The sequence below is a fragment of the Papio anubis genome, chromosome 5 (genome assembly GCF_008728515.1).
Source record: "Papio anubis isolate 15944 chromosome 5, Panubis1.0, whole genome shotgun sequence".
Classification (NCBI taxonomy): Eukaryota; Metazoa; Chordata; class Mammalia; order Primates; family Cercopithecidae; genus Papio; species Papio anubis.
The window spans coordinates 64,058,934-64,081,802 of record NC_044980.1 but is presented as its reverse complement, the minus strand read 5'-3'; the positions used below and the strand labels follow the sequence as shown (position 1 = coordinate 64,081,802).

General features: G+C 42.5%; 3 protein-coding genes across 17 annotated transcripts in view; 2 read left to right on the top strand and 1 right to left on the bottom strand.

Annotated features, from left to right (window-relative positions):
- RAD17 (RAD17 checkpoint clamp loader component) overlaps nt 1-1,964 on the bottom strand; it is a 46,786-nt gene extending 44,822 nt beyond the window's left edge. For 3 of the 15 annotated variants that reach the window (XM_021939420.2, XM_021939421.2, XM_031666203.1), the window contains exons 1-2: nt 582-1,563; nt 188-291 (exon numbers count right to left, since the gene is read on the bottom strand). Coding sequence is in view for 13 of the 15 variants with exons in the window: in XM_021939421.2 (XP_021795113.1) it covers nt 188-229 (42 nt within the window). In the remaining 2 variants the exon portion in view is untranslated. The other 12 variants (XM_021939419.2, XM_009208570.3, XM_017959617.2 and 9 more) reach the window with 12 other exon arrangements.
- A 243-nt stretch (nt 1,965-2,207) lies between these two features.
- Nucleotides 2,208-7,007, top strand: TAF9 (TATA-box binding protein associated factor 9). The gene is given in 3 exon segments (NM_001285790.1): nt 2,208-2,278; nt 5,184-5,276; nt 6,021-7,007. A coding segment is annotated over 1 exon segment (795 nt). The 5' UTR covers nt 2,208-2,278; nt 5,184-5,276; nt 6,021-6,037; the 3' UTR covers nt 6,833-7,007.
- On the top strand, nt 2,208-22,729 carry AK6 (adenylate kinase 6). Its single transcript, NM_001285789.1, is given in 5 exon segments — nt 2,208-2,278; nt 5,184-5,276; nt 18,949-19,007; nt 19,110-19,255; nt 22,246-22,729. Coding segments are annotated over 5 exon segments (519 nt in total). The 5' UTR covers nt 2,208-2,250; the 3' UTR covers nt 22,439-22,729.
- Nucleotides 22,730-22,869: the final 140 nt, after the last annotated feature.

The window sequence follows — 22,869 nt, the reverse complement described above, 5'->3', positions numbered from 1 at the left end:
CAAAATTAAGGTTGTACTTTTAGAGAACATTTGTTTCACAACTTACTACCAGACTTGCTGAAATCATTAATTACAATAGATACTGGGCTCTATTACTTTGATAGCAGTAATAAGTTATTAAGAATATGTATAAAAATTTATAATTATTTTAAGGCAATTATTACATGGCCATTCTAGTGTATCATACCTTTGTGGAAGATACCTTTGGTCTAAGAAAAGTTTTTGACATTATAAACTGTAATAGTTCCCATCCGTAGTTCAGGACCTGTAGTACATTAAACTATAATTCACCTAGGGGGGAAAAAAAGAAGCCCTCAAATGAAGAAAAACTGTAATTGCAGAATTATAGTAATAAATGTATACTGATATAATCAACAACACAATAAAGGCTCAAGAACTAGTGAAAAGGAACAGTAAATTTAAGTGGATACAAGAAATCAAAATTCGAAAATAATTTTACTTTTAATGACTATAACCGTATCAAATAATCTACTTGTGGTGTTACTATCGGAGTTTTTCACATGAACTCAATGATGTATCAGAGGAAAAACAGAAAAAAACCACACATACTATGTACGTACCTTTTGTCATTAAAATTAGGCAATTTTATTTGAGCAATTTTTATACTGAAAATTAAAGTTTTCCTAATTTCAAATTACAGTTGCAGTTCTTCATTTCCAATATTTCCCAAAAAAGTAAAATACCATGAATTCACTTGCTGTGGACGAAGAATTTAAGTCTTACTGTAAAATTTTTGTTTTCATTTGAACACGTTATTAGAACATTTCTTGGTAACACTGGTTTTCAACCGTGTTTTCAAATGCTTAAACGTTTATGCAAAACTAGCGAATTCAACAATTTTAAGTTAGCCAGAAGAAAATTTTAAGGCCTACAAACTTATACCCCGGAAAGTATACCGGACTATTTTACAGTTTGGAGGCACACATAGCCTATAAGCACCCCGACACACTAGAAAACACATTGTTCAGCCCTCCGCCCCAAATCGTTCACGATTAGAGACTGTGACGTTTCAACAGGTACACAAGTGGAAAAAAAACACCTATTTGAGTAAATATAGTTTGCAGCTCAAAATAAAAGATGCAGACCAGGGGCCGGGCGCGGTGGCTCACGCCTGTAATCCCAGCACTGTGGGAGGCCACGGCGGGAGGATCACCTGAGGTCAGGAGTTCGAGACCAGCCCGGCCAAAATATGGTGAAACCCCATCTCTACTAAATATGCAAAAATTAGCCGGGCGTGGTGGTGGGCGCCTGTAATCCCAGCCCTTCCGGAGGCTAAGGCAGGAGAATCACTTGAACCCGGGAGGCGGAGGTTGCACTCCAGCCTGGGCGACAAGAGTGAGACTCCGCACCCCCCCCCAAAAGAAAAGAAGACTACTGTCACGATCAGGGCTCTATTCACCCTTGAAAACAAGATTGACAATTACCTCCTTTAAAAAGCAAGTAACTGTCCCTGAAGATGCCAGGTTCCTGAAATAAGATGTCAGAGGCAGACCTTCAAGACTATTCCTAGCCGACCCACCACCACCCCACACAGTGAACAGGGTATACCAAGCTCAAATATTCGTTCAACGTAATCCTATAATCAGTGGGGTGCCGGGTTGAGCTCGCAAATCCCCGCTGCAGGACAGGGCTTTGCACCCTCAATCTTCTCATCCCCAGATGGGATGGGCGGGTCGGGAGGAGGAGCGACGCGAACCCAGGAAAGCTCGAAGGCAGAGATAGACTCGCGTCTCTAAAACATACACATAATATAGCCGCAACCGCGGCGGCCTTACTTTCCCGGAGTTGCATCCCCTTTTGGGCAAAGAGCTGAGGCGACCAGGGTCTAACCTACGTGAAAGGGCAGCCACCTGGCCCTACCCGGGCTCAACGCCGAGCCTCTCGGAGGTACGGCCTCCCGGGGACCTTCCAGACTGGTCGGCGCATCAGCGACGCAAGCGAAGGGCGGGGACCTCCGAAGGAGTGTGTTACTTAGACATCCAGCGCACTGCCTGACCCGAAGTACCGACCCGAGTTACGCCCACCCTCCAACTTTGCGATGGAAATGTGTCATCGAAAGCCAGGTAACCAGTAGGCCGCGGCTGGGTCGCAGGGACAGGCTAGGGGCGCCGCGGTGGGCCTCGAGGCCCTTGGGGCCGTGGGCTTTTGCTGCCGCCCGCCCCTTCCGGCTCCTCCCCGTAGAGCAAAGGGCACGTGAGCTAGGCGCCCGGAGCCGTCGCCGCGGGGACCATGTTGCTTCCGAACATCTTGCTCACCGGTCAGGGCGCGCGGCCGGGAGGGGCTGGGCGGGGGCAGGTGAGGGGCGCGGAGTGTTCTGGGCATCGGGCGCCCAGGTAGGAGTTTCTCAGTGCCGTCCTCGGAGGCCGGCAGAGGGCCACGAGGCGGTTGTCAGCGTCCCGGGAGCCGACCCTCACGGGCGTTGCGGCAGGCGGGGGAGGGGACGCGGAACGTTATTTCCGTTGGCCCGAGGCTGCCGGGGGAGGTGAAGAGAGGTCGGCAGATCAAGCTCTTCTGCTTGGCAACCTGCTTAGTCTTTCGGAATCTGGTATTTCGTTTGTAAAATGGATTGTTAATTCTTTGGCAGGGTAGGCTTTGAAATTTTCAGGGAAATAAGGCCATATCTGCTTCCCGGTAGTGCCATTAATGGTGGATTCCTCACTCCTTAGGCCTCCGTGGGCCGTATTTTATTTTTTCCTTTGCTTCTGATAAACGCCTCAGATTAGATTTCGGTAAATGAGTTCAGATGTTTGTGGCGTGACGAAATTACTGTATGCTTTTGTTGAGTTACATCAGAGGCTCCCCCCGCCCCTTAAAAGGAAGGCATCTAGTGAGCATTTCGGGTCGTTTCTCGCGTAGGAGTGGGTCTTTGAAGCCATACTCAGGGTGCGTGTTATCAGTAAAGGGAACTAAAATGCTGCAAAACGACTTCAACGAATATTTTTGCTAGCCGTTCAGTCCTGAAAGTGTTTAATTATTAAATTGTAGGCCATTCGTGGAAAAATCTAATGCATGTAGATTTTATTGCAGCGTACAGAAAAATTAAGACTATGGAAACAGTACAGTTACATCATTCACCCAAACGTAAGATTGTTGGCAGCGCACAAGACATGTCTGTTTCTGAGAGATGCAGATTAACCACCCCACAAATAATGTTTAGCATTTTAGATTCCTTAAGCAGAAGATTTTACATCTTTTTGTATGGATTAAACATAGTGCCCTGGTTATTAAGTCATTGTCAAAACATTTTATTGAAAATGTTTTGACAACAAAAGTGAGCATTTTATTGAAAACATGTTGAGTCCAGACTTCAGACTTGGTGTATTATAGTGGACTTGGGGTGACTGTTATACTCCTAGATAAGGGAACTGGATTATCCCTGTTATCTTTATGCTCAAGTTTAATTTCAGGGATGTTAAACCTGAATAGCTGAAAATTATGAATTTGATGATCTTGAAATGTAATTATAATAGGTATCAGAAGAGGAAGGTAAAGAACAATGTATATAGTATTGTCATTTATGTACAAGGGAATGTATATTGTATTTATTACAAAGAGTATGTACATACATACATGTACATTTATATGCAAACATATATAGGGTTTTTTTGGGAATATATACCTGTATAGGAAACTGGTTTACAGTGGTTATCTCTAGGGAAGGGTGCAAGGGGTCAGTAGAGGTAATACGGTGTCTTTCAGACTGCTTAAATTTTAACATGAACAGTTTTTGTTTTTGTTTTTGTTTGAGACAGTCTCATGTTGGCCAGGCTGGTGTCGAACTCCTGAGCTTAAGTGATCCTCCCACCTTGTCCTCCCAAATTGTTGGGATTACACGCGTGAGCCACCACACCTGGCCATGAACAGTTTTTAAATCTTTTTAAATTAAAGCAAATAGGCCAAGCAAACGAGCCTGTAAATTAAAGCTCATGCCCGTAAATCCCAGCACTTTGGGAAGTGGAGGTGGGGGGATGGCTTGAGCTCAGGAGTTTGAGCTTAGCTTAGGCAATATAGCCAAATCCCGTCTCTACAAAAATTAACCAGGGCATGTTGGTGCATACCTGTGGTCCTAGCTACTGGACAGGCTGAGATAGGATTTGAGCCCAGGAGGTGGAGGCTCCAGTGAGCCAAGTTCCACTGCACTCCAGCCTGGGTAACAAAGAGATATCTTGACTTTAAAAGAAGAAAAAGGTAAATAAATTATTGTAATTGATTCGAGGTGGCTAATTTTTTTTTTTTTTTTTTTTTGGAGACGGAGTCTCTGTTGCCACGCTGGAGTGCTGTGGCGCGTCCTTGGCTCACTGCATCCTCCAACCACCCGGTTCAAGGGATTCTCCTGCCTCAGCCTCCTGAGTAGCTGGGATTACTGGCATGTGCCACCACGCCTGGCTAATTTTTGTATTTTCATAGAGATGGAGTTTCACTATGTCGGCCAGGATGGTCTCGATCTCCTGACCTCATGATCTTCCCGCCTCGGCCTCCCAAAGTGCAGTGATTACAGGCATGAGCCACTGCGCCCAGCACGAGGTGGCTAATTTTATTCTGAGTAGTTCCATGGTAGCAGCAGGCAGTTTGAATTGGCGTCAGAATTTGCTGAGCCCCACCCCTGGAGAATCAATACACTGGGTAATATTCTGACATTCAATTAGCTTTGGAAAATTTTTATTAGATCATAGTACATGCTGATTTACATATGGCCAGGCATGGTGGCTCACGCCTGTAATCCCAGCACTTTAGGAGGCCTAGGCGGGCAGATGACGTGAGGTTAGGAGTTTGAGACCAGCCTGGCCAATATGGTGAAACCCTGTCTCTACTAAAAATACAAAAATTAGCTGGGCATGGTGGTGGGCACCTGTAATTCCAGCTACTCAGGAGACTGAGGCAGGAGACTCGCTTGATCCTGGGAGGTGGAGATTGCAGTGAGCCAAGATCGCACCACTGCACTCCAGCCTGGGTGACAAGGGCGAAATTCCATCTCAAAAAAAAAAATTATTTTTACATGTTATTGCTAATTAGGAAATTTTTCATTTCAGTCGTCAAGATCTTTAAGGGCAGAGGCCAGGTGAGACTCTGCCTCAGAAATAAAAAAAGGAAGGGCACAAGGTGGGCTGCAGTGTGATAAGTAGTATTTCACAAACAGTATTTTTCTGTGGCTTGTCTTACAGGTACACCAGGGGTTGGAAAAACTACACTAGGCAAAGAACTTGCGTCAAAATCGGGACTGAAATACATTAATGTTGGTGATTTAGCTCGAGAAGGTAAGGGACACTTTGGTGTTAGATTTGTTTTGTTTTGTTTTGTTTTAAGTCTGATAGTGGAGTGTTAGTGCTGGGTATTGTCAGAAGGTACAAAAAACAGATTGCCATTAAAGAATATATACTCTTTTAGGGAATCCACAGAAATATTAAGTGTCTAATGCTATGTCCTGGTTATTTTGAGCATTTTCCCTTCCTCCTTGAAAATGGCTAGCAATTCTTGTGAATAGTTGGGAAGGCTCCTATGAAGAGACTGGATTTCGGAGAGGTAGAATGTGAATAAGGAGAATGTTTTCAAGTTGAGCAAACAAAGGTTTGGTACTGCTGAACATATATATGAGCACAGTGAGTGTATTGGTCTCACTGGAAAGAGATTGTTTTGAGCTCAGGTGTAGGACATGACTATGCTATGGTATCTTAGTGTGAGGTTTGCATGCAACTGCATATATTCTAAGATGATAGAAGTTTTTATTTATTTTACCCTGTTTTCCCCTAATCTTTTATCACTCCCTTATTTGTGTCTTCATCTTTTTATAGTTGACAATGATTTGTACATGGTAGGAACTCAATAAATTAAAGGGACTTTAAGTATGCCTCATTAAAATTAAGAAAACATATGGTTTAAATTTAAAATTTTTTTTTACAGTTTAACATAGATTAAAATTTTTTTTAAGTTCCTGACAGTTGCTACTAAAGTAACTATTTCAGATTGATCTAATGTACATATTTTTTTCAAATGATCTAAAGTCTGATCATCGGATATCATGGAGTCTGGCAAGATGGCTTCTCCCAAGAGCATGCCGAAAGATGCACAGATGATGGCACAAATCCTGAAGGATATGGGGATTACAGAATATGAGCCAAGAGTTATAAATCAGATGTTGGAGTTTGCCTTCCGATATGTGACCACAATTCTAGATGATGCAAAAATTTATTCAAGCCATGCTAAGAAAGCTACCGTTGATGCAGATGATGTGCGATTGGCAATCCAGTGCCGCGCTGACCAGTCTTTTACCTCTCCTCCCCCAAGAGATTTTTTATTAGATATCGCAAGGCAAAGAAATCAAACCCCTTTGCCACTGATCAAGCCATATTCAGGTCCTAGGTTGCCACCTGATAGATACTGCTTAACAGCTCCAAACTATAGGCTGAAATCTTTACAGAAAAAGGCATCAACTTCTGCGGGAAGAATAACAGTCCCGCGGTTAAGTGTTGGTTCAGTTACTAGCAGACCAAGTACTCCCACACTAGGCACACCAACCCCACAGACCATGTCTGTTTCAACTAAAGTAGGGACTCCCATGTCCCTCACAGGTCAAAGGTTTACAGTACAGATGCCTACTTCGCAGTCTCCAGCTGTAAAAGCTTCAATTCCTGCAACCTCAGCAGTTCAGAATGTTCTGATTAATCCATCATTAATTGGGTCCAAAAACATTCTTATTACCACTAATATGGTGTCATCACAAAATGCTGCCAATGAATCATCAAATGCATTGAAAAGAAAACGTGAAGATGATGATGATGACGATGATGATGACGATGACTATGATAATTTGTAATCTAGCTTTGCTGCATGTAACATGTATACTTGGTCTTGAATTCATTGTACTGATACTAAACATGCATGCTGGATGTTTTCAAGTTGTGTTTTAGAAAACTTTAATAATAATTAATGAGTAAATACAGTTACCATACTTTTCAATTGAAATGAAGGTTTTTCATCAGCCTTAAAAGTGTAAGAAAAATAAAGTTGTCATTCATTACTTTGATTGTTGGTGCTTTGGCAGTTATGTTTTTAAAAGCAATTTTCTCCCTGTTGTCACCAAGAGGAGTAACAGTTGACAGTTGCAGCAACTTGCAGTAGTCTATTGTTGACCACTAGAATGTCACCTCAAGTGTCTTCACATATGTAGATCACAGTATGATCTCTGGTGTACGTCACTCTTGTGATCTGTTCTCTCAGTTGCTGAAGTATAACCATGACTCCTCTTTGGAGAGACCAGTTGGTCAGAATTTTTATTCATAGTGAATTCTTAACCTGCTTTGATTATCTTCCTCAATTGTCCAACTTCTAGTTCCCATTTTTCTGTCCCTTTGGTTATATTAAGGACCGTTAGTGTTTCCCAGTATGTCTCCACTTTTTAAAAAAAAATTTATCAGTGTCTCTTTTTGCAGGTTAATTTTGAGCATCTTTGTTTTTCATATTGCTGATACTATAAGCCAGTATCATGTTCATTTTTGATCCAGGGCTGATAATTAGGTTATAGTTTATATTTTTTTAATTTTTAAAATTTTTTTGTCCAAAAGAACATCAATTTATCAAGGTTATAGTTTCTGAAACCTAGATCTTTATTTGCTATCATACAAATACTCATTTTCCATTTCATTTTATTTCCTGAAACAGAATCTCATTCTGTTGCCCAGGCTGGAGTGCAGTGGCACAATCTCAGCTCACTGCAACCTCCATGTCCCAGGTTCCAGCGATCTTCACACCTCAGCTTCCCAGTAATTCCAGTAGCTGGAATTACAGGTATGCACCACCACACCTGGCTCATTTTTATATTTTTAGTAGAGATGGGCATTTGCCATGTTGTCCAGGCTGGTCTTGAACTCCAGGCCTCAAGTGATCTGCCCACCTCGGCCTCCCAAAGTACTAGGATTACAGGTGTGAGCCACCGCACCTGGCCTTCCTTTCTTTCTTTTTTTTGAGACAGTCTCACTCTGTTGCCCAGGCTGGAGTGCAGTGGTGCAATCTCAGCTCACTGCAAGCTCCACCTCCCGGGTTCATGCCATTCTCCCGCCTCAGCCTCCCTAGTAGCTGGGACTACAGGTGCCTACTACCACGCCCAGCTAAGTTTTTGTATTTTTAGTAGAGATGGGATTTCACCGTGTTAGCCAGGATGGTCTCAATCTCCTGACCTCGTGATCCACCCGCCTTGGCCTCCCAAAGTGCTGGGATTACAGGTATGAGCCACTGTGCCCAGCCCAGCCTTTACGTTTTATATCTATGAAATCTGGTTTTGTTCCTCATTGTTGAACACCACCATTTTGACAAGTGATTTCTGAGTCACATAATAGTCAATTTCATTCATGCATTCTAATGTTACTTTCACTTAATTTAACACTTCTAAGCTAATTAGAGCATTAATAGCATTGAGAGCAATGGTAACACTAGACCAAGGACAATCCAGTATAAGGCACTTGTCTTCCTCTTCTTTAGGTCCTCTCCTACCAGTACTCACACCATTTCATTTGGTTAAGACAGAGTCTTGCTCTGTTGCCCAGGCTGGAGTGTGGTGGCCTGATCATAGCTCATTGCATCCTTGAACTCCTGGGCTCAAGTGATCATCCTGCCTCAGCCTCCCTTGTAGCTGGGACTACAGGCACACACCATCTTGCCTGGCTAATTTAAAATTTTATTTGCAGAGACAGGATCTGGCGTTGTTCCCCAGGCTGGTTTATTCCTTGGCTCAAGTTGTCCTTCTGCCTTAGCCTCCCAAAGTGCTGAGATTACAGACAAGAGCCTCTGTACCTCGAGTACTCAACACCATTTTAGTCAGTTGTGTATAGTCCCAACCATTCTCTTTGTTATTAGGGAGATTATTTCATGAAATGGGATCTAAGTCTTAAAGGAAAAGTGTGGGTTTTTTTTCCCGCCTATAATGCCAGATAAAAGATTTCTGGTCTGACTTGACATGGAGTTTGATGGAGGTACTTTGTGGGGTTTTTTTGTTTGTTTGTTTGAGACAGGGTCTTGCTCTGTGGCCCAGGCTGGAGTGCAATGGCACAATTTCCCTTCACTGCAACCTCAGCCTCTGGGGCTCAAGTGATCCTCCCACTTCAGCTTCCCCAGTAGCTGGGACTACAGACACAAGGCCTCACTGTGTTGCCCAGACTGGTCTCTAATTCCCAGGCTCAAGTGATCCTCCCACTGTCACCCCCCAAAAGTGCTGGGATTACCCACGTTAGCCATCGCGCCTGGCCTGATGAGGTACTTTGTAAAGTTTGACATCCCAGTTTTTTTAACCCAAATCTTGTTTGAATATATCTGGAAATATTCTGAGGCAGCCAACCTCATTTTTGTTTCAAGTGGTGATATATTTTAAGGGAAACCAGGCAATCATCTATAATGCAGTGATTCTCAACTAGGTAATTTTTGCCCTTTGTGGGTATAGCAATGTGTGAAGACGTTTTGGGTTGTCACATGGAGGGGGAGGTGATGGCCAGGTTTACTACTAGCATCTAGTGATCAGTGACCAAGGATTCTACTAAAGATCCTATAGTTCACAGGACAGTTCCCTGTCTCCCCTAATAACAATTACCAGACTCGAAATGTCATTAGTAACAAGGTTGAGAAACCTTGCTGTAAAGAAATGAGGCTTATTCTGATGCTCACTAAAGTCAGAAAAAAAGAAACAAGGCTTTAAGAAAACCCTAGTTTTAAACATATTTCTGAAAGTTTAGTATTATCCTAGTGATCATGTGGAATTGCAGTAGTAATTGAGAGAGGTCATCTTTACTCCCAAAACCAAGGCAAAAAAAAAAATTAGGTGGGGAAGTAAGTTTAAGAAAACTGGCCGGGCATGGTAGCTCATGCCTGTAAATTCCAGCACTTTGGCCTAGCACGGTGGCTCATGCCTGTAATCCCAGCACTTTGGGAGGCCGAGGCGGGTGGATCACCTAAAGGTCAGGAGTTCAAGACCAGCCTGTCCAACATGGTAAAACCCCATCTCAACTAAAAATACAAAAAATTAGCCAGGTATGGTGGTGGGCCCCTGTAATCCCAGCTACTTGGGAGGCTGAGACAAGAGAATCACTTGAACCTGTGAGGCAGAGGCTGCAGTGACCTGAGATCACACCACTGCACTCCAGCCTAAGCAAGACGGAGCGAGACTCCGTCTCAAAAAAAAAAAAAAATCAGTCCAGCGTTGCTGAGGGCGCCTGTAATCCCAGCTACTCGGGAGGCTGAGGCAGGAGAATCACTTGAATCTGGGAGGCAGAGGTTGCAGTGAGCCGAGATCACATCACTGTACTCCAGCCTGGGTGACAGAGAGATTCCGTCTCAAAAAAAAAAAAGAGAGAAAACTATTAGGAGTCTTACTGTGGCCCGGGCGCGGTGGCTCAAGCCTGTAATCCCAGCACTTTGAGAGGCCGAGGTGGGCAGATCACGAGGTCAGGAGGTTGAGACCATCCTGGCTAACATGGTGAAACCCTGTCTCTACTAAAAATACAAAAAATTAGCTGGGTATGGTGGCGGGCGCCTGTAGTCCCAGCTACTTGGGAGACAGAGCTTGCAGTGAGCTGAGATCACACCACTGCACTCCAGCCTGGATGACAGAGCAAGACTCCATCTCAAAAACAAAAACAAAAACCATGAGTCTTACTGTGGTATGACTATAAGAATGCTTCTCTTATCCCTATTCTCCTAGTCTCAAGACTCCTCCTCATTTGACATCCTTTCCTATATGCAATCATTTTTTATACTCTTACTAGCATCCTTAATTTTCCTGGCAGCAGTTTTTCAGTCTTCAGCCTCTTCCTAACTGCAGGATACCCATAGGTCTAGACAAAGTAGTATATTGACATTGGATCCATTTCCAGTAGAAACTGTAAAGCATAGCTTGGCTTTGAACACTTAGGATCTTGATATATCTTTTAACCTAGGGGTTGGCAAGCTACTGTTGTTTTTGTATGACTTCTGAGCTAAAGACTAGCTTGCAAAGCGTAAGGTATTTATGATCTGGCCCTTTACAGAAAAAGAAAAAAAATGCTGATCCCTGTTCTATCCTTTTCTGAATCCCATTTTTCTCTCCCCTTACCAAGTCCCGCTGGACGCCTTGGAAACTAACTCCTCTATTGGCCTCTCTGACACTGCTCTCTCCCCATCTTTGCCTCTGATCCTTCCCCTTCCACTCATTTCCCCCGTGATTTCATTGCAGTCATATTGTGATTCTGCCCCTCCCACTAGTAATCTCACTCATTCAGGACTATTCACTCCCTTGTGCTGATGACTTAAATTTACAATTAAAACAGCCCAATTTCTAGAAACCTATTAGACATAACCATGTGGATAGTTCCCAGATGTTTACACCTCTAAAGTAATATGTTTAAAGCACATGCTCTGACGTCATCCTTGACTGTACTTGCCCACTCTGATTTCTACCTCCCAAGCATATAAATACACATTCACTCTCTCACAAAGATCCACTTGGCCTTTAAATCTTGATGGTTTCTCCAACACATCCCTGCAGTACCCCTATTTCATCAAGACCACTGGTGCTATGCCTAGAATCCTACCTAGAATCTTTTATTTGACCTCTTCAGTAACTCTTTCCTCCCTCTTCTACACTATCATTTTCTTAAAAGCAGGGAAGGAGAATGACATGATTTGAATTTTTTACTCACATAGTCCATCCTACTTAAGGAAATATAGCAGACTCTTTATAAAATGGCCACAGTTTACCTGCAGCCATTCCCCTGTGTCCCCTTCAGTGTAGCCATCATACCCTGTTGTTCTCAAACACTAGGAATTTTCCACCTCGAGTATTTATGCATGCTGTTCTCTTTATCTATAGGTTTCCTTATCTTCCTTGCAACTCCTTAGCGGCCCAACTCCAATGTCGTATCTTTAGCTTTCTAACTTCACTATGCAGAATTAATTGCCCTTTTCTTTTTGCATAAAAAAACAGGTATTTTATTTTATTTCTGAGACGGAGTCTCACTCTGTCGCCCAGGCTGGAGTGCAGTGGCGAGATCTCAGCTCACTGCAAGCTCCGCCTCCTGGGTTCATGCCATTCTCCTGCCTCAGCCTCCTGAGTAGCTGGGACTACAGGCGCCTGCCACCACACCCGGCTATTTTTTGTATTTTTAGTAGAGACGGGGTTTCACCGTGTTAGCCAGGATGGTCTTGATCTCCTGACCTCGTGATCCGCCTGCCTCGGCCTCCCAAAGTGCTGGGATTACAGGCGTGAGCCACCGCGCCCAGCCAAAAACAGGTATTTTAAAGGCACCCAATCACTTTAAACCAGTTAATGTCTTGTTCTAATTGCTTTAGCGTTACCAGCTTCTTGTTGAGTTGAGGTAAATGTGGTGAATATGTTTCAAAAAGAAGAAATACGAAAATAAAAATTTTAAGTATTGGCAGCAGTATCAAAATAACTAGCATCCCAATATGATTAAAGAACAGCTTTCACTTGAGTGCATATAAGTTCTAGGATGGCAGTTAAACATAATGTCATGATTTTACAGTTTGACAAACAGCAGCAGCTGGGAAGGTTTTTTAAGGTAAGAATGAGCTTTAAAAAATTTTTGGTGGGGCCTGGTGCAGTGGCTCACGCCTGTAAACCCAGCACTTTGGGAGGCTGAGGCAGGCGAATCACCTGAGGTCAGGAGTTCAAAACCAGCCTGGCCAACATGGTGAAACCCCATCACTAAACATACAAAAATTAGCCAGGCTTGGTGGCGAGCGCCTGTAATCCCAGCTACTTGGGAGGCTGAGGCGGGAGAATCGCTTGAACCCAGGAGATGGAGGTTGCAGTGAACCAGGATCATGCCATTGCACTCCAGCCTGGGTGACGAGTGAAACTCTGTCTCAAAATAAAAAAAATAAAAATAAATTTAAAAAAAGGTTTTTTTTGAGACAGGGAATCAATGTCACCCTAACTGGAATACAGTGGTGCAATCGTGGCTCACTCCAACCTCAAGCAGTCCTCCCACCTCAACCTCCAGAGTAGCTGAGACTATAGGCTGGCACCACCATGCTGGGCTAATTTTTTTTTCTTTTGGTAGAGGTCAGGTGTTGCTGTGTTATCCAGGGTGATCTCGAATTCCTAGGCTCAAGCGATCCTCCCACCTTGACCTCTGAAAGTGCTGGGATTATAAGCATAAACCGCCATGCTAAGCTTTTTAACTTTGGCCCCACAGTTGATTTTTTTTAGAAAGTAATATATCTGTACCTAGAATTTTAACCACAAAACTTTCTTTAGAAAATTGATTTAATTTTCTAATTTCTCAGTCATTTAAGCAAATCAACGTTTTTGATCTTTGCTTCAGATCCTATGTATAGGCAAGTATAAATTTGGCTTCCAATTGAAACTTTCTAAAGTAGCATAAAATTTATTCTTTTTTTGAAATTTGAAATGAAGTTTAGGATCCATTCATTTCTCTGGTACAGGCTACAATCATCACTTACCTAAAAATCTGTGGTAGACTTGATAAGAAGTCCCTGCTTCTGGATTTGGTTCCTTCCAACTCATTCTGCATTAAAAAAAAAAAAATGATTTTTTTGAATTTGGAATTCATCATGTCATTTAATGCTGAAAATCCTTTAATGATTTTCCTTGGCCTTGGGATAAAGTCTAAACTCCTTCATGCAGCCTTCAAGGCCCTTTTTGATCTGGCCTCAGCTTACCTGACCCCTTACCACTTATTTTCTCATTGTTCCGACTTTCCCTCACTTGAAAGGGCCTGCTCCTTCCTAGTCTCTTACCTTTGAATATCTTGTTTTCTCTATTTAGAAGAGTCTTCCCTAGTGGTTTTTTTTTTTTTATGTATCTACTACAAGTCTATGCTTAGAGGTCACTTCCTCCAGGAAGCCTCCCTTAATATCCCAAGTTTATGTTAGGTGCCCATCCTTATTGCTCCCATATCACCATGAACCGTAACATTAAAATATTATATTTCCAGGTGCCTTGTCTGTCCTCTCCCATTTTATTTTAAACTCTTTGAGGGAAGGATTATTTGTCTACTTGCTCACTTTATAAATTATGTGCTCATTATCCCTTAGGTCACTGGTATATGGTGTTTGATAAATGTTTTTTGGAATGAGTGTTTAAAAGTGTGGATTACAGCCAGGCACGGTGGCTCATGCCTGCAGTCCCAGCACTTTAGAAGGCCAAGGCGGGCAGATTGCTTGAACTTAGGAGTTCGATTCAGCCTGAGCAACATGGTGAGGCCGTGTCTCTACAAAAAGTAAAAAAATTAGCCAGACATGGTGGGACACACCTGTAGTCCCAAATACTGGGGGGAACTGAGACAGGAGAATCACCTGAACCCAGGAGGCTGAGGCTGCAGTGAGCTGAAATCGTGCCACTGCACTCCAGCTTGGGTGACAAAGTGAAACCCTGTCTCAAAAATAAAAAAGTAAAAGTTTAGATTACACTATTTTATTAAAATACATTAACATGGCTGGGCGCAGTAGCTCACGCCTGTAATCCCAGCACTTTGGGAGTCTGAGGCGGGCGGATCATTTGAGGTCAGGAGTTTGAACCCAGCCTGGTCACAATGGTGAAACTCCATCTCTATTTTAAAAATTGGCTGGGCGTGGTGGCTCTCGCCTGTAATCCCAGCACTTTGGGAGGCTGAGGCAGGCGGATCACAAGGTCAGGAGATCGAGACCATCCTGGCTGACACGGTGAAACCCCGTCTCTACTAAAAATACAAATAATTAGCCAGGCATGGTGGTGGGCACCTGTAGTCCCAACTACTAGGGAGACTGAGGCAGGAGAATGGCGTGAACCCGGGAGGCGAAGCTTGCAGTGAGCCCAGATGGCAGCACTGCACTCCAGCCTGGGTGACAGAGTGAGACTTGATCTCAAAAAAAAAAAAAAAAAATTAGCCAAGCATGATGGCACACACCTGTAATTCCCGCTACTTGGGAGGCTGAGGCTGAGGCAGGAGAATCACTTGAGCCCAGGAGGCAGAGGTTGCAGTGAGCCAAGATTGCACCACTACACTCCAGCCTGGGCGACAGAGCGAGACTGTCTCAAAAATAAATGAATGAATGAATGAATAATATATTAACATGATTTAAGAAATTCTGCACTTCAGCATTAGTATAAAGACTTTAATCCTGTCTGGGCATGGTCTGTAATCTCAGCACTTTGGGAGGCCGAGGCAGAAGGATTACTTGAGCCCAGGAGTTCAAGACCAGCTTGGGCAACATAAGGAGACCTCGTCTCTATAAAAAATATAAAAATTCACCTCTACAAAGAACGGAACAATTAGCCAAGTGTGGCGGCACACGCCTGTAGTCCCAACTACACGGGAGGCTGAGATGGGAGGATCACTTGAGCCCAGGAGGTCGAGGCTGCAGTGAGCTGTGATTGTGCCACTGCACTCCAGCCTGGGCCACAGACTGAGACCCTGACCGTATACAAATAAAGACTGGACTTTGGGAGGCCGAGGCAGGCAGATCACAAGGTCAGGAGATTGAGACTATCCTGGCTAACACGGTGGAACCCCGTCTCTACTAAAAATATAAAAAAACAGCCCGGTGCGGTTGCGGGCACCTGTAGTCCCAGCTACTAGGGAGGCTGAGGCAGGAGAACGGCGTGAACCCGGGAGGCGGAGCTTGCAGTGAGCGGAGATGCGCCACCGCACTCTATCCTGGGTGGCAGAGCGAGACTCCGTCTAAATAAATAAATAAATAAATAAAATAAAGACTTTAATCCTGAAAGTTAACACATCTATTTTAGACAGCATATATTGGTTCAAGTCTTTTTTTTTTTTTTTTTTCTGAGACAGAGTCTTGCTTTGTCACCCAGGCTGGAGTGCAGTGGCATGATTTCGGCTCACTGCAACCTCCGCCTCCCGGGTTCAAGCAATTCTGCCTCAGCCTCCCAAATAGCTGGGATTACAGGCGCCCGCCACCACGCCTGGCTAACTTTTGTATTTTTAGTAGAGACGGGGTTTCACCATGTTGGCCAGGCTGGTCTCAACTCTTGACCTTGGGTGATCCACCCGCCTCAGCCTCACAAAGTGCTGGAATTACAGGCATGAGCCACCGCGCCCGGCCAGAGCCATCTTTTAAAAGGCAAAGATTTAGGCCGGGCGCGGTGGCTCAAGCCTGTAATCCCAGCACTTTGGGAGGCCGAGGCGGGTGGATCACGATGTCAGGAGATCGAGACCATCCCTGGCTAACATGGTGAAACCCCGTCTCTACTAAAAATACAAAAAAAAAAAACCTAGCCGGGCGTGGTGGCGGGTGCCTGTAGTCCCAGCTACTCGGAGGCTGAGGCAGGAGAATGGCGTGAACCCGGGAGGCGGAGCTTGCAGTGAGCCGAGGTCACGCCACTGCACCCCAGCCTGGGCGACACAGCAAGACTCCGTCTCAAAAAAAAAAAAAAAAAAAAAAAAAGGCAAAGATTTAAAATATAAAGGAACCTCCATGTTTATCTATTCAAGATTACCACATAGTACAGAATCAGCTATAGGTATTCTTAGATTTTGTGGTACTGTTAAAAAAAATACAATATTGTAAAAATAGTATATGGAAAAATACTCCAAATCTTTTTTCTTCTAATCTTTGTCCCTAGTAAAGACAACTTTGAATTCTGCTTTTTATGTTTTACACTTGTATATGTGAGCATTTATGTTGCTATACTACATGGTTTTTAAAACTATATTAACTATAATACTATAATACATATTTAATTTTAATTACATAATTATTACAAAATTAATTACATAATTTATAAAGTTGGTAAATCAAGATTTAACTATTATTCGGCATTTTTTTAAATTATTTTCTAATTTTATCTAATTAGAAATTAAATGGTAGTGTAAATTTCTGAATGAATTGAACATATAACAGGCATAAATACAGACTCATTTTAATTTGCATCTCTTTAATAGCTAGGAAAGTTCAATATCTTTTCATGTGTGTTTACTGATTTTTTTCTACTTTTTCATCTTGTGTGAATTATTTTCTTGTTTATTGAGCAATTTATTGTTATTTTGGTTTTAAGGTCTTTTATATTATCTACATTTCAGTCCTTTGTTATTTCTCCCATTCTGTTACTTTTCTTAGAATTTTATTATTTCTCAAGGAACAGAGAGTCAACATTTTAAATGACTGGATCAGTCTTTATTTCTTCTGCCACTCAACAAACTCAAATGGCCGGGCGCGGGTGGCTCAAGCCTGTAATCCCAGCACTTTGGGAGGCCGAGACGGGCGGATCACAAGGTCAGGAGATCGAGACCATCCTGGCTAACACGGTGAAACCCCGTCTCTACTCAAAATACAAAAAATTAGCCGGGCGTGGTGGTGCGCGCCTGTAGTCCTAGCTACTCGGAGGCTGAGGCAGGAGAATGGCGTGAACCCGGGAGGCGGAGCTTGCAGTGAGCCAAGATCAGGCCACTGCACTCCAGCCTGGGTAACACAGCAAGACTCCGTCTCAAAAAAAAAAAAAAAACAACAACAAACTCAAATGAATCATTCCTTTGTAGCTCCATCTGGAGTTTGTAGTATAAAGTAAGGATTTAGATTGTTTTCTAAAATGTTAACCAGTTTTCTTCACACCAAGACAGTTTAATTGTTTAGGTTGATAGAGTTTCTGGTAGGTGAGCAATAGCCCAAGGAGGCAGAGGCCACACTAGGGTGCTAGAAAGGTGGTTTATGTGCCCAGAATCAGTCCACAGACCCTCCAGGCAAGACAAGGAGTTACAACTGCTTCTGTGCCCCCAGTGACCATCAGACTACTCCTGTGTCCCTTCAGAATTTATGTTCACTTTAACCTCATTTCAACCTGTACCAAAATATTAAGGGGAAAGAGGTGGGAAGACTGCTATGTAACATGCTCTCAGAGATGGTGAGTGGACGATCTAAGCCTGCCTTAGATTAATACCTCCTAGGGGCCGGGGCTAAGGGTAAGATGGGGTGTGTCTTACCTCCTGAAAGAAAACTTATTTTGAAAGCCAGCTGCGATTTATTGGAAAGTTCTGTTAAATTTAAATTTGCCTCCCTTGTAACTTTGAACGTTATTTTTGTTTTGTCTTCTGAAATAAGACTATTTGACTCTTATGAGGAATGGCAGTTTGGGATGCTGGAAATCTAGAAGTAAAGATACTGTTCAGAAGCATCTGGGTCCTGACCCTTCTCAGTCCCCATTGAGGATGTGAACTCAGTGACAGAGGGTTCATTTCTGAAATCAAGAATCTGTTGCTGCTTTTTTCTTCCCTTTTTTTTTTTTTTTCTCGAGACAGGGTCCCACTCTGTCGCCCAGCCTGGAGTACAGTGGTGTGATCTCAGCTCATTGTAACCTCCGCCTTAAGCAATCCTCCCACCTCAGCCTCCCAGGTAACTGGGACTACAGGTGTGCACCACCATGCCTGGCTAATTTTTTTTTTTTTTTTGTAGAGACAGGGTCTCAACATGTTGCCCAGGCTGTCTTGAACTCCTGGGCTCAAGAGATCCTCCTACCTCATACTGCCAAAATGCTGGGATTACAAGCATGAAGTCACCACACCTGGCCTGTTACTGCTTTTGATACATTAATCTGCTTTTAAATGTATGTGAGTGTGTTTGTATCTGTTCAGGTATTTCCTCTTTCCACCAATCTGTAGTTCAACAAAAATAGTGTAGTCCTCTTCTAATAACCCCACAAATTCTGAAGTTGGCTATTCACTCTTTTTAGTTGGTTTCAGTTTTGATATTTAAAGCAGTTTCAGAGATATTGCTATCCAAGTTTCCCTCTAGACAAAATTCCAATTTATCAGTTAGTATGACTCCTTTGTATTTGGTGTCTATATGACATTTATTTTGTTAGTACACACCCTTGTATCTGAAAGAATAATTGATGATACATTTCCTTTCCTAAAGTCTAGAATTAATTGAAAATTACTTAAAGTTACTTAGAAAATATTATTTCAACAAGCAATTCTCAATCTCTTTTAGAGCAATTGTATGATGGCTATGATGAAGAGTATGATTGTCCCATTTTAGATGAAGACAGAGTAAGTATGACTTTTTCATAAAGTATGCATTTGTTGAATTTCATAGGAAAGTTGACTTCAGTTTTCTTAAGAAGCATTTTATTTTTTTAACTTTTCTTGCAGGTAGTTGATGAGTTAGATAACCAAATGAGAGAAGGTGGAGTTATTGTTGATTACCATGGTTGTGATTTCTTCCCTGAACGCTGGTTTCATATAGTTTTTGTGCTGAGAACAGATACCAATGTATTGTACGAAAGACTTGAAACAAGGTAAGAAAGGAGAAACATCAGATTCTTAACGCATAATATTAACTTTTATTCAGATTCCTGAAATTGGCCAGTAGTACCATGATAAAGGGTTTTTGTTTTTTGGGTTTTTTTATTGTTGTTTTGAGACAGAGTCTTGCTCTGTCACCCACGCTGGAGGGCCGTGGTGTGATCTCGGCTCACTGCAACCTCCACCTCCCTGGTTCAAGCAATTCTCGTGCCTCAGCCTCCTGACTAACCGAGACCACAGGCACATGCCACTATGCCTGGCTAATTTTTATATTTTTTGTAGAGATGGAGTCTCGCCATGTTGCCCACACTGGTCTCGAACTCCTGGGCTCAAGCAATCTGCCCACCTTGGCCTCCCAAAGTGCTGGGGTTACAGGTGTGAGTCATAGCACCCAGCTAATAAAGGGTTTTGTTTGAAAATATGACTGCTTTAAAATATGGGCAGTACTTTTTGAGTAAATTGATATCTCAACTGACAGTCTGATTGAGTAAAATGTACTGTGTAGAAATCCAATTTAGCCGGCCAGGCGCGGCGGCTCAGGCCTGTAATCCCAACACTTTGGGAGGCCACGGTGGGCGGATCATGAGGTCAGGAGTTCAAGACCATCCTGGCTAACATGGTGAAATCCCATCTCTACTAAAAATACAAAACAAAATTAGCTGGGCGTGGTGGTGGGTGCTACTCGGGAGGCTGAGGCAGGAGAATGGTGTGAAGTCAGCGGGCGGCGGCAGGGGGCGCAGAGCTTGCAGTGAGCTGAGATCGCGCTATAGCACTCCAGCCTGGGCAACAGAGCGAGACCCTATTTAGCTATGCTTTTTTTTTTTTTTTTTTTTTTGATGTAAACCTTTGCTAGGAAAACAGTCAAGCCCCTAACATATTCTTTGCTTACTGACTGAACACTACCCACTCAAATTATCCCTGCATCAGGAATAGGAAAGCTTATGAAAAACTAACAAAATAAACCAGCATCTCACAGTCTTTAACAGATACCCAAGTTAAACCCACAAATAGAGCATCAGATTTAATGCGGAAGAACCAGTAAAGAGAAACTTTCAGGAAAGTCTTTTTTCCCCAGTGTCTTTTGATCAAAGCTGTGGGAGTATGGGGATCCTAGAGAAATTAGAGGGCAATCTCAGAAAGGAAAGCTCCAGAATTTTGCTTAAGGTCGCGGTCAGAATTCGTGGTTTTCACTGATTATAGTCAACTCTGACTAACCACTCTTGTTTGGGATACTTGTAAATCCTTGCACGGACTAGTATGGCACCAAATATACACATAGAAAAGGTAAAATTGGGGCTAGACCTAAAACTTTTTTTTAGGCAGTGAAAAGCCATTAAAAGTTTTGGGGCAGAGAAGTAATAGGGACTATATGGTACATATGCTTTTTTTCAATCAAGACAATTTAAAATTTTGATTTAAAGATTACTGTTTTACATATATAGCCAAGTCATACCAAGTATGACTAAGGTATGAAAAAACTATGAGAGAGCTAGTTAGTATTTTTAACTATTGAAAAGGTTATAAAAAAGTAACAGCTTTAGGCTGGGCATGGTTGGGTGGTGAGGGGGAGGCAGGATGGCTCATACCTCACACCTGTAATCCCAGCAATTTGGGAGGCTGAGGCAAGGTGATTGCTTGAGCCTAGGAGTTTGAGACCAGCCTGGGCAACCTAGCAAGATCCTGGTCTCTACAAAAATAAAAATAAAAAATTTAGCCAAGTGTAGTGGCATGCACCTGTGGTCCCAGCTACTTTGGAGGCTGATGTGGGAGGAATGCTTGAGCCTGGGAGGTTGAGGCTGCTGTGAGCTGTGATTGCACCACTGCACTCCAGCCTGGTGCCAAAGCAAGACCCTGTCTCAAAAGCAACCTAAAAACAAAAATATCCTCTTTATTGAAATGTAATTTACATTCACCCATTTAAAGTACATAATTCAGGTTTTTTTTCCAGTTTTGTGGGTACATAGTAAGTGTATATATCAGTTGCTCATTTGTGTTTTTTTTTGCATATCAAAAAGTTGTACAGTCATTACCACAGCCAATTTTAGAGACTCTTGGGGCCAGGCACGGTGGCTCACGCCTATAATTCCAGCACTTTGGGAGGCTGAGTTGGGTGGATTATGAGGTCAGGAGCTGGAGACCAGACTGACCAACATGGTGAAACCCTGTCTCTACTAAGAATACAAAAATTAGCTGGGCATGGTGGCGTGTTCCTGTAATCCCAGCTACTGAGGAGACTGAAGCAGGAGAATTGCTTGAACCCAGGAGGCGGAGGTTGCAGTGAGCCAAGATCACTCCAGTGCACTCCAGCCTGGGTGACAGAGCGAGATTCTGTCTCAAAAAAAAAAAGAAAATTTTTGTCACCCCAAAAAGAAACCCCATACCCAGTAGTAGTCACTCCCCATTTACGCTCAGTTCCCAGCCCTAGGCAACCAATAATCTACTTTCTATCTTTATGGATTTGTCTATACTAGACATTTCATATAAATGAAATCATACAGGATGTGGACTTTTATGCCTATCTCCTGTCAATTAGTTTGTTTTCAAGGTTCATTCGTATTGTAGCATATACCAGTACTTCATTTCTTTTTATTGCCAAATAATATTCCATTGTATGGATATATCATTTTTAAATACATTTATCAGGTTGTGGACATTTGGGTTGTTTCTACTTTTTGGCTGATATGAATTGAATATTTGGTTATGAGAGTTTTGCTAATTTACTAATTCACTGGGAATTTATTGAGTAGCTGACAAATTGTGGGCAGAAAAATTCAAACCTAAATGCTGGTCTCGTGATCTTTAGTTTAACCCTAGTGTCAAGAAACTGTCATATAAACAGGTACCAGTCATTCCTCTCTAGGTGAAGAGACCATTTCTGTAATTTTTCACGTATTGAAAAGTGTCCAGTTTCTGGTATGTTTCTAAAACTCCAGTTAATGCCATTTATTTTGCTTTTTGTTTGCTTAACCTCCCTGCCTTCTAGGGGTTATAATGAGAAGAAACTAACAGACAATATTCAGTGTGAGATTTTTCAAGTTCTTTATGAAGAAGCCACAGCATCCTACAAGGAAGAAATCGTGCATCAGCTGCCCAGTAATAAACCAGAAGAGCTAGAAAATAATGTAGATCAGATCTTGAAATGGATTGAGCAGTGGATCAAAGATCATAACTCTTGACTTATAAGGCTAGCTACTTTATAATCACTCTTGTTGATATCTCTGCTGACATCATAGAAATTGTTCAAGTATCAGTAACACTTGATTAAAATCATGTTGCAGGACCAGCAGGTGGATAGTGTATAGGTTTATGCCTGTGTTTCTTTTTCTCCATGAGAAAGCTAAACATCTGAAATATAATGAATATAGTATTATTAAGGATTGAGACAAAACTTGTGATTTTGATACTTAAATTGCTAAAGAATAAATAAATCTAACAAAATGGGTGGATATCTTTTAAGTTTATTACAGAAAAAAATGCAGATGATCTCTTCAAATAAAACTAAAGAAAAAGCAACAGAGTATTCCTTTTCTCTTTCTTTAAAGTAGAAAAAAAGTTAAGTGTTGTACTCGATACAAAGTTCAAAAGGTACGAAAAAGCACGCTGAAAA